The 11177-nt window shown below is 32.1% G+C and overlaps 3 protein-coding genes and 1 non-coding gene across 4 annotated transcripts; 2 read left to right on the top strand and 2 right to left on the bottom strand.

The window, feature by feature from the left end:
- Positions 1 to 1608: 1608 nt before the first annotated feature.
- ATH1 (alpha,alpha-trehalase ATH1) lies at positions 1609 to 5202 on the top strand (the record flags this gene model as incomplete). The annotated part of the gene is made up of 1 exon (XM_041548247.1): positions 1609 to 5202. The coding sequence occupies one exon, from the start codon at positions 1609 to 1611 to the stop codon at positions 5200 to 5202; it is 3594 nt and encodes a 1197-aa protein (XP_041404181.1).
- A 425-nt stretch (positions 5203 to 5627) lies between these two features.
- Positions 5628 to 5721, bottom strand: KABA2_01S06974. The gene is given in 2 exon segments: positions 5628 to 5664; positions 5684 to 5721. It is a non-coding gene; the product is annotated as a tRNA-Phe (tRNA).
- A 1938-nt stretch (positions 5722 to 7659) lies between these two features.
- YOP1 (Yop1p) lies at positions 7660 to 8281 on the top strand (the record flags this gene model as incomplete). The annotated part of the gene is made up of 2 exons (XM_041548246.1): positions 7660 to 7710; positions 7787 to 8281. 2 exons carry the CDS (start codon positions 7660 to 7662, stop codon positions 8279 to 8281), a joined length of 546 nt encoding a protein of 181 aa, XP_041404180.1.
- A 266-nt stretch (positions 8282 to 8547) lies between these two features.
- APL4 (Apl4p) lies at positions 8548 to 11124 on the bottom strand (the record flags this gene model as incomplete). Its single annotated transcript, XM_041548245.1, has 1 exon — positions 8548 to 11124. The coding sequence occupies one exon, from the start codon at positions 11122 to 11124 to the stop codon at positions 8548 to 8550; it is 2577 nt and encodes an 858-aa protein (XP_041404179.1).
- Between the last annotated feature and the right edge of the window lie 53 nt (positions 11125 to 11177).

Genomic DNA, 11177 nt, shown 5'->3' with positions numbered 1-11177 from the left:
CCCCCCCCCCCCCGCGTGAGAAAGAAGCCGAAGAATTACGAAAGATATTTGTAAGGGCAAAATTCAGGTGTCAGTTTTAGAATATTTCTATAATTTTTAGGTTTGCCCGTACTTCCTTTTTATTTATTTTTTTTCTCTACTTCTTTCTCTCTCTCTCTCTCTGTATGGCACATTTAGTAAAACCATTCCCCTTATAAAATTGGTGAGATTTCACGTCATCCAGAACGAGTCATCACCAGATGAAAATATTTACTATTCTATTTCCTATTCTATTCTATTTATTGACGTGAAGTTCATCAAAGTAAAAAAACCGCGGGTCCTATTTTCTTTCTTATTTTTGTTTCTGTTTTTATAATAAGTAAGTATTGTGTTATATCACCAGTTGCTTCTTTCTGATTAGTAGGGCTTACCCTATTATATCCTCCTCTTGGTTTTTTACTTCCTTTTCAACTATTAACCCCACCCTCTTTTCTAGTTTTTAAGCTTTTAAGTTTTATTGTTTTAGGAACAGTAATTGACCTTTTAGTGTTAGTGGTAACTAATCGATCTTTTGTACGTTTGTTTGTCACTACGAACTCTCCGATCCTCTAAACAAAAAGTATCTATTTCTTATTCGGGCCACACCCGCTCTCTTTTTGGTCTCCCTAATTTTCGGACTTTTTTCCCTTGCCCCCCCCATATCTTTTCTCAGCCTCAACTTTATTGTTATTATCCCCACTGAGACGAAAAAGAAAATAAAAAATAAAAAAGCTGTATATACCTTATTATTTAACTACATTAAGTGCTTCTGTGTGGACTTCTTCACTCCCTTAATTTTATTTCATTTCATGAGAGGATAAAAGAGAATATTAACTATCCCTATTTTTTAGAACTTAAATTTTTATTGTAGGAGAGTAAAATATTCATTACATAAAAAGTTCTCTCAATATATTTAACTTCTATTTTGAGAGCGATAATTAGTTAAGAGGAAGGGATAATTTGGAACACTTAGAGAGAAATTTTTAACAACTTAAAATCATCGGGTTTAACTTCGTATTAGTTTTGTTATTTAAAAAAAACTGTCACAATTATTATTAACTTTACTTTTACATTTACTTTCAATAACATATACACCTCACCCCGCATTTTTATTTTGTTTTCCTAACTAAGTTTAGTATTATTGTTATTATTATTGCTCACTATTATTCTACTATTTCTTCTGTAAATAATAATATTCCTCTCATCGACATATCCGGACAGAGATATACATCATTTTATTTGTTTTGTATATCTTTTATATGTCTGTGAGGTTTTACTGAGATTTGTATCTTCATTTCTTAATAAATTAACGTTATCTGTCCATCATCACCACCACCATTTAATTATTATTTTTGATAACCTAATCTGTCCTTCTCTTTTTAGTCATTTAACAAATTATATCATATACCCTTCAGGTGTTTGTTGACTTTCGTTTTGAATTCAACTTTATTTGATTAAAAATTTAATATTTTTTTTCATATTTAAATGTTTTCGAAAAGACATATAAATACTGTTCAATAATATTCATTTTCATTTGCATCTATCTCTTCTTCCTCTTCTTTTTAATATCTCTTTCTTTATTACTTTTTAATGCTTAACATTTTTGGTTTATCAAAATATAATAATAATAATAACAATTATAAACTCTTAGTTGAAACAAATTCAAATTTCTTTAATACCCTAAGAAGGTACAAATTCTATTTTATTGTAACTTTCGCTATGGTTTTATTATTATCATCTTTTTTGGCAGCTTTAGCTATCGTTCCAAATTCATCATCTGCTCAAGATACTTCAAACTCTAAAACTGAAGCTTTACCAACTTCTATTGTTCAAGATAGAACTGGTGTTATTAAGCCTGCTGAAGATCATGAATTGGATTATAACAACGATAATAGATTAGCCTCTAAACAATTTTTTGAATTATTGCAAGATACCAATAATACATACTATAATGAAGAAACTGGTATCTTGGGTACTTCGTTCTTTTCTCCAAATGTCTTCAGTAGACAACCTTATGTTGCTAACGGTTATATTGGTTCAAGAATTCCAAATATAGGGTTAGGTTATGCTCAAGATGAAATCACTTTATTCACTAATGAATCAGCCGCTTTGAATAATGACTGGCCTCAATTTAATCCAAGGTATGCGGGTTCGTTTGTTGCTGATTTCTACGCTTTGGAAGAACATTTAACAAAGACTAACTTTCCTGAATTGGATGACAAAGGTTATCCAAACATTATCGCCTCAATTCCAGATTGGACCGATTTACAATTTAAGATTGCCAAAACTCCATTATGGTTCAATGCTTTGAACGTCACCGCTGACCAAGTCACTAATTACTCTCAAAACATGTCCATAAATAACGGTATTGTGAACACTACTATGGATTGGTTAGATGGTTTATTACACGTTTCATCTCAAATCGTCTCTCACAGAGATATTTACCAATTAGGTTACGTCAATCTAGAAGTCTCTTTGAACACTGAAAACTTACCAGCTAACTTCACTGAATGTCCTTTGGAACTTTATGATATATTCAACCACAGTACTTCATGGAGAACTTACTTACAAGACTCTGGTTATGATGAAAAGAATGATGGTATCTTCATGATTGTTGAACCTGACAACGTTCCTTATAACAATGCTGCTTTATTCTCTACTGCTGAAATTGAACTTCTTTCTTCGACTGGTGATGTCACTAGTAACGTTTGTTTTACTGGTACACAATCGAACTCGACTGATAACATTGCTTCTCAAACTGCTGCTGTTATCTTAACCAAAGAAAATCCAAAGATTATAGTAAGAAAATATGTCGGTGTTATGTCTACAACTTTTAGTCTAACTAACAGTAGTAACTTAGATACTGCTATTTCTTGTGCAAACGAATACAAGGGTCAATATAATCGACTATTAGCTTCCCATGATACTGCCTGGGCCGAACTTTACGGTGATGCTAAGATTGAAATTCCATCTGATTCCTTCTTGGAACTAGCTGCTAAGTCTTCTCTATTCCATTTATTGGCAAACAGTAGACCTAACAATGTTACTCAAGAAAGAGGTATGCTATTGCCAGTTAGTGGTTTATCTTCTGATTCTTACGGTGGTTTAGTCTTCTGGGATGCTGATATGTGGATGACTCCAGCTTTGTTACCATTTGCTCCAAAGGTCGCTAAAAACATTAACAGTTATAGAAATGCTACTCATCACCAAGCTCAATTGAACGCAAGAGAATATGGTTACGCTGGTGCTGCTTACCCATGGACTTCTGGTGGTTTCTCCAATTGTACTTCTACTGGTCCATGTGTCGATTATGAATACCATCTAAATGTTGATATTGCATTTTCTACTTTATCTATCTTCTTAAGTGGAGCTACCGAGGATTTAAACGAAGACTACTTGAGATACACTACTTGGCCATTAGTTAAGGATGCTGCTGATTTCTTCACCAGTTTCGTTAGAGTGAACAACCAAACTGGTAAATATGAAACTCTAAACTCTACTGATCCTGATGAATATGCTAACCATGTTGACAATGGTGCTTTTACTAACACAGGTATTAAGACTTTAATGAAATGGGCTACTGATATCGGACACCATTTGAATGAAGCTGTAGACTCTAAATGGATGGTTATCTCCAACAATATCATCATTCCAAGAGCCGAATCTAATATTACTTTGGAATATACTGGTATGAACAGTAGTGTCGAAATTAAACAAGCAGATGTTACTTTAGTGGTTTATCCATTAGATACTATTGACGACCCTATCAGTGCAGCATACGCTATTAATGATTTGTACTACTACTCTGGTAAGCAAGCTGCCTCCGGTCCTGCTATGACTTACCCAGTATTTGTTGCTGCTGCTCAAAGTCTATTAAATCATGGTTCATCTTCTCAATCTTACTTGTACAAGGCTATTGTCCCATACATGAGAATGCCATTTGCTCAATTCAGCGAACAATCTGATGATAATTATGACACTAATGGTGGTCTAAACCCAGCTTTCCCATTCTTAACTGGTAATGGTGGTGTTTTGCAAAGTATTGTTTTTGGTTTAACAGGTATTAGATACTCTTATGAGGTAAATAACTCTACCAATCAAATGGATAGATTCTTGAAATTCGATCCAACTGAGTTAGGCACTCTGCCACAAGGTCTAGCTATTAGAGGTTTCCAGTACATGGGTAATACAATTGATTTCATTATTGACGAGACTCACGGTACTGTCGTTAACAAGCAAGGTAACAGTTCTATTACTATCAAGGTTCCAAATAGAGATAAGTTTGATGATACAGACATTCATTTCTACATTCCATCTAACAAGACATTGCAACGTCGGTCTTCTTACTGTCAAGTTAGAATTGCTGATGATGGTATTTACTACACTATTGAACCAGGTCAAGAATTGGTCATTCCAGTTTACAAGCCTTTACTATCAGTCGAAGGTAATCTAGCTGAACACAGACAAATTACCAATCTAACTAGTGGTGTTGCTGGTGATGTCGGTCTATCTGCTATTGATGGTAATAATTATACTCATTGGCAACCAGTTGACAAAAATAATGCTAAATTATTGATTGACCTAGGTTCTGAACAACAAATCAACAAGGGTTTCATTAATTGGGGCTACAGACCAGCTCAAAACCTATCTATTTCCATCTTACCACATTCCGAATTACTAGAATCTCTGTTTACTAATGTGACCTACATTATTGAAAACAGCAATGGTACTAAAGAAGATGCTACTGCTGAAGCTATGGCTTACTTAGAACATTATATGTCTTCCGGTAATGAATCCACATCTGGTGCCTGCAGTTCTGATATTTCTGATATTCTAAACTGGAAATTAGGTTCTTTCAACAACATGATTCAATCCTTACCAAATATTGAACCTTTACAAGAAACTTTTATTACTATTGTAGATGACCAAAAGGTTGTTCCATCTCTTCCATACTATTCTGAACTTGATGTCACGGATGCAGTTGTTCTGGTACCAAGTAACATTACTGAATTTACTGTCGACTATAGTAAGGTCAATTACAACACTTCATTGAGTTGTCTACCAGGTGCAAGTTCTAATGATTGGAAGAAGGCCAGATATGTCGTCGTTTCTGTACAAGGTACTTATGACAATGATGCCTACCCATATGGTGCCACTTTGAATGAAATTATTCTTCAATCATAGTTTTCAATTACTATGGTTTTCTTTTATGACATACCCCTTATGAAATGAATATTCCAGCTCGACATGGGCTGAGGGAATTGCTACATTTTAGTTCGTAGTAAATACTCAGTCCTTTATATTTGATATATAAGGTCAAGAATTATATTATTTTAAAAAGCATTTTTAATGAATACATAAAATAATTTTTTAAACTTATATTAAAATTTGTACACCCTGCCTTAATGAAATAAACTAATTGAATAATTTATTAGTCAGTGGCGCTCTTGATTTTTCAATGTATTGAAGGATCACTAAACAAAAAGTTCTTGGATATGTAATCCAATTAACATTTATAAACTTTTGTATGTTCATCTTGAAATCAAAAAATAAAAAAAAAAACAATATTTGGTCTCCAAAGATGTCAGCGGCTAAAGTTTTAAAAATAATGCGAATTCTGTGGATCGAACACAGGACCTCCAGATTTCTTTTTGACCGAAGTATTTCTTCAGTCTGGCGCTCTCCCAACTGAGCTAAATCCGCATTTCTTGAAAATCTTGTATTGCAATCTTATATGCTTGAAGACAAATATGTAACAGACGGTTATATTTAATTACTATTACTATGTTGATAACTAATTAGAACTTATTTCCATAATTGTTGTTCTCTTTACATATGAATTATTAAACAGAGTTGCTATTGTTAAACTTCTCATCTTTTGTGAATAGTAACGTTGTGTAAACGTAAGTTTGAAATCGAGAATATACGATTAGTATTCGAGTTGAAATTATCGGACATAGTTATAGATATTCAAATGTATAATCTTGTCAGAAATTAAGAGTAATATGCACAACACTTAATTTCAATAGGCAAAGAACTACCTTTAAGCACAGTTATTATGAAGTGTGTTAAAATATGAAACAAAATATGTGGCAACATGAAACAAAGTTAATCGCATTATGAAACAAAACATAATTCGAACCTCAATTGAGATTAGAATAAAACATATATAAAGACAAAGAATTCTGAACTTACATTGGAAGTTAGATTCTATTCGTTCTATAAATTATATATTTTATAAAGAGACTGATCGATTATCGTATTAAAAAATGTCCGAATTAAATAAAGTAAAGCTTGAAGAGACTAATAGAGGGGGAAACTCTATCTCAGATTCTCTACAGTTGATTAAAGCGTTGCATAATTTCTTCCCTGTCATTCAGACCAATCTTCGGATCTAGAGACTTTGGATTTTTTTGATGATCAATAGTCTCGTTTGTGTATTAATTTCTGCAGACTTCAAAGACTTCATCAACTGTTGATAGTTGACCATTCTGTGATTTAGTATTGGTTAAATAACTATGAATTCATGTGGCTACTTAGTTTCTCATAGTGAAGGATATAGCATCGATAGTTTGTTCTCCTTTGAAGCCACATTGGGTAACACGGTTCTTTACCATGGATTCCCAGGAAGTATAGTTGTCCAAAGCTCTTGTAGCATCGGAACCTAAGGCGATAGGAAAAAGTTCTTAGAATTTCCTTAAGGCCTTCATGTCTAATTTGGCATCGTCAGATATTCCGAGAGAGTGATGGTTGTTGATGATAAAGAGTAAATACAAAGGATCTAGTTATAGTAGTGTTAACATGTAACTACTTGGACTCGCTTTCTCGCTTTAAATTTATAATATATATTACAGATACATCCTTAAAGCATAGAAATGTTAATCTACCATACAAATTGCAATTGTCAAGATAGGTATAACTTCATATCATTACATGGTGGTACCGTTAAAACACCCTCTCATATTACGCGGTATTAATCTAATATCACCTCGATTTTATATATGTTTGAATTTAAAATTAGCTTAAAATACATCATAATAGGTATCTTAAAAGTAAAGTTTATTGATCTCTCTTAGTTTGGTAAAAATGGTACGCTTCATCGCGAAAGAATACATATTAATATCTCTTCTCGAATTTGTAAGATATCATGCGGTTAATTATTTTAAATCATAATAAGATTTACTTTCTTATTACCTAAATAGATCATATTCTTAAAAGTTAAAAATATATGTGGAAGTTCTGAGAAATTCATTATATTTTTTTTTATCTTTTCATGAACTTATTGGTGCAAGCTGTTATAAACAATGTTTAAACAAACGGGTAATTAGTTTTAAACATAAGTTTTAACATTATGTAACTAGTTATAGCGAAGAAAGAGCATGGCCATTGTATCCTAGAATAGTTAAGAGATCTATTATATTTATCTTTTTATTCAGGTTATTTTTGCAGTCCCTTTAAACGAAAATTTTGACATTCCCGCGCAACGAAAAAAGAGCAAATCTTAAGAACTAAGTCAGGGGATTTTGTTCATAAATTATTATCTACTACTTTTTAGAAAACACATTGAATTTCAGATTGCTTTCAATACTTCAATGTCGTAATTCATAATAGGACTTATTGCCGAAAACACACTCCCTAATAATGTCTGACTTTAAATCTAGTTTCCAATCTCAATTCAAACAGTTTGATCAAGTACGTAACTTTTTTATTAGCTAGTAAGCCTCCTAATCAATTTCTTATATACTAACAATCAAATTAATATAATAAGCAATTTGCCCAAAATGCATTTCTTGGAAATTTAGAAACGAAGACTAAAATTCCAAGATCCTATTTGATCTCCGCATTCACATTTATTTACCTGTTGCTAACTTTCCTAAACATTGGTGGTATTGGTCAAATTTTATCAAATTTTGCTGGGTTTGTTTTACCTACCTATTTTTCGATCCAAGCTATTAAAACAACTACAAAAGATGATGATATGAAACTATTATCCTACTGGATCATTTTTGGGTTTCTAAATGTTATTGAGTTCTGGTCAGGTGCCATTATTTACCTAATCCCCTTTTATTGGTTCCTCAAAGTTATATTCTTAGTTTATATTGCTATTCCATCAACTGGTGGTGCTTTCATGATTTGGAGCAAGGTTATTGAACCATTCTATGACCAATTCCTTGCAAGTAGAGCTAATAAAGCAGCTAACAACTTGAAACAATCTGTTGAAAATGCTAGCGCTTCGATCGCTACAGGTATCTCTAGACACTAAACGAAATGTAAGGTCTGAGTATATCCAACTCTTCGGATATAGAAGGATATCTCACCCACTAAGATTTTGAAAACATTATTATATTGCCTTATCAGTTACTGATTGTTCATGTATATATGTATTATGTAGATATTTTACACGCTATCACTAGGTATTGCATTAAATATGTATATAATGTTTATTATTTCATTAACCATACCGATCGCTATTAAATTCATTTCAATACTATACTTGGTTCCGCATTAAAGAGCTTAAGAAATAGTATTTCATATCGTTTTGTCCAACTTATAGTCAAATTGTTCACTCTCGCTTGCTTGGTTGTCATCTTTTTGGAAAGACAATTTGATTCTGAGTTTCAATTTTCCTGAACCAGAAATCTTTAAGGTTTGTCTAACAACTTTACCTACGTCTATATCGTTACTTGGACGCAATTGGCTTAAGGTTAGTTTTTGAGTCTTTGGAACAGCACATAAAGGTTGGATGTTAGATATCTTATTATTTTTGGCCTTAATGTATAGTTCTAGGTGAGCCAGACCTGGTGAAATATCAATTATCTTTTCATATACTTGTAATTCATCGCCATCGTGGATTGAAACAGCACCAGAAGGTAATGTAACTACTTCTACCGGAGAACTTTTGATAGTTGAGCTACTATTTTGTGATTTATTCCCTGTTGATGCAAGAAGATCGGCGATAATATCATGCTGTTTGTTTTCGAATGGTTTCGAAGTATCATTTGGAGATGTTTTTTCAACAGTATCTGTAAGTAAATCAAGAAGTAAATCATTATTCTGGTTTTCAGGTTTGGATCCAGTGGTATTATGACTTTGGGCTGCAGATACATTAATATTTTTCCTTTCAAATTTAGGCATAGCTTGTAAAAATATTTTTTTCATCGCAGCAGGTTGATTGAAAAATAATTCGTATTGAACACTTTTCGTCTGTAACATCAAATTCGAATCCTTCGAATGACTTACAATAATTTGTCTTAACTTTTCCATAGACTGGCCATCGATTATTTTGGATGAAAGTTTTAAAGCTGCCGTCAAGATATAATGAATCATTCTAGTGTCGTGAGACAGTCTATACTTGTTATTTAAGTCAGACAAATACTTAACGATTGAGTTGTCATTAACAATATTCTTGTTCGTAGATGAATGTAGTTTGATAAGATCGGTATATTCACCGATACACCAAATCATAACCAAATCTAGACAAGCATTACCGCACAATGTATTTGCTTTATTTTTGGGGTCTAATATTTCAGTTAACTCTTTACTAAATGTATTAATCTTGTAGTTCAAATCGTCCATATTATTCAAGGCAACCAGAAAGTCATTAGCCTTTTCCAAATCAATAAAAGTTCCTGACATCTTTAGGATTGTTAATAAAGAATCCAATTTAGCCTTCTCATCATCATTAGAATATAATTCGAATTTTTTCAAAAGGTTGTCAACAGTGTAAACAATTAGATCCTTTGAATCATCCATATCAATATACGATGTCACATAACTGTAATGAGACTTTGATATCTGTCCCAAGAATTTCATCAATTCGGTTGTTAATTCAGTTATGTTTTGTTCATTCATGATAGCAAATGTTAAGCCAAGAGCTCTAAATTTGATAGAGATATCATAATCATATAAACATTGAGAAATGAATTTTCTATATCTTTGAACAGATGCCGGTTCTTCAGGTACCACTTTAATCAATGTATTAAGACCGACATATTTCACATTGTTACCTGTATTTGAATTTTTACTTGGAGTTAGAAAATTGGCCAAAATATTGATACCAAGTACTCTTAAAGGTTGAGTCAATTTTAATTCAAAGATAGATTTTGTTACTTCATATAGAATGGCATTTCCTGGGTTTTTAGCAGAACTGGTATTGGTAGCTAACTGAGTAAGTAAATCATTAAAATTATTATTATATTGGGTGATTTCATCTAGATTCAAATGATTACCGATTTTGAAAAACCATTTCAATGTTACAATTAATTCACATTGTAAAAATGGATCTTGAATCCCCTGGACGTCATATGCAGGTTCTAAATTTTTGGAATTCAATGAGGATAAACGAGTAGATAGTTGTGGTATTAAATCGCTGATGCTCTTAATAATAGTAATATCTTCTTGAATATCTTCTTCAATTGAATCATCTTCTTCATTATCATTTTTATCACTACCTTTCTGTAACGTATCATCTAAACTTATAAAGATAGCTTGTAATACTTTACAAACACCTAATAAAACACCATGGGTGCACACAATTGGATTAGCTAGTAATTTCGAAGAGATTATACTTAATGGGAAAATCTCTAGTAAGGATCTATCCTTAAATATTAGTTTTGCATTACATTGTAGAGCTTTTCTTAATAAATATGGATCGTTAGATGTCTGTAGAATATTTTCAACATCAGGATAAAGATCTCTTGCTAACTCTGTAGAACTTAGACACCCCAAGGTATTCAATGCCAAAGCTACGATATATTTATTTGGATGTTGTAAATCATTGTTTAACATATTAGTCAATAAAGTTAATAAATCTTGAGATTCATCTAGTAATAATATAGTAGCTAAATAACCAAGTCTCTTATCAACAAAATTATCAGATGCAATTAGATTAATACTTTCCACTTGACCAAAATGAGTCTTTTCACCAAGAATATACAAATATAACAACTTTTGGATATTAACTCTTTTCTTTTCATTAGATAAATGGTCATCTCTTAATTTGGTTCTTATCTTTGCAGATTGTTTAGTTATAATTGATCTTTCATCAGCTAACGTCTTTGCACCACGCACATCCTTAATAAAACTTCTCAATGAAGACGCTACCATTTTAAAATTTGACTATAATTGAATCTTGAAAATACCTTTCGATGAATATATTT

Source organism: Maudiozyma barnettii (assembly GCF_903064755.1).
Source record: "Maudiozyma barnettii strain CLIB 1767 genome assembly, contig: KABA2_01, whole genome shotgun sequence".
In the NCBI taxonomy this organism is placed as follows: domain Eukaryota; kingdom Fungi; phylum Ascomycota; class Saccharomycetes; order Saccharomycetales; family Saccharomycetaceae; genus Maudiozyma; species Maudiozyma barnettii.
Note: the sequence above shows the minus strand (reverse complement) of the source record. Positions and strands in the feature narration are given on the sequence as shown.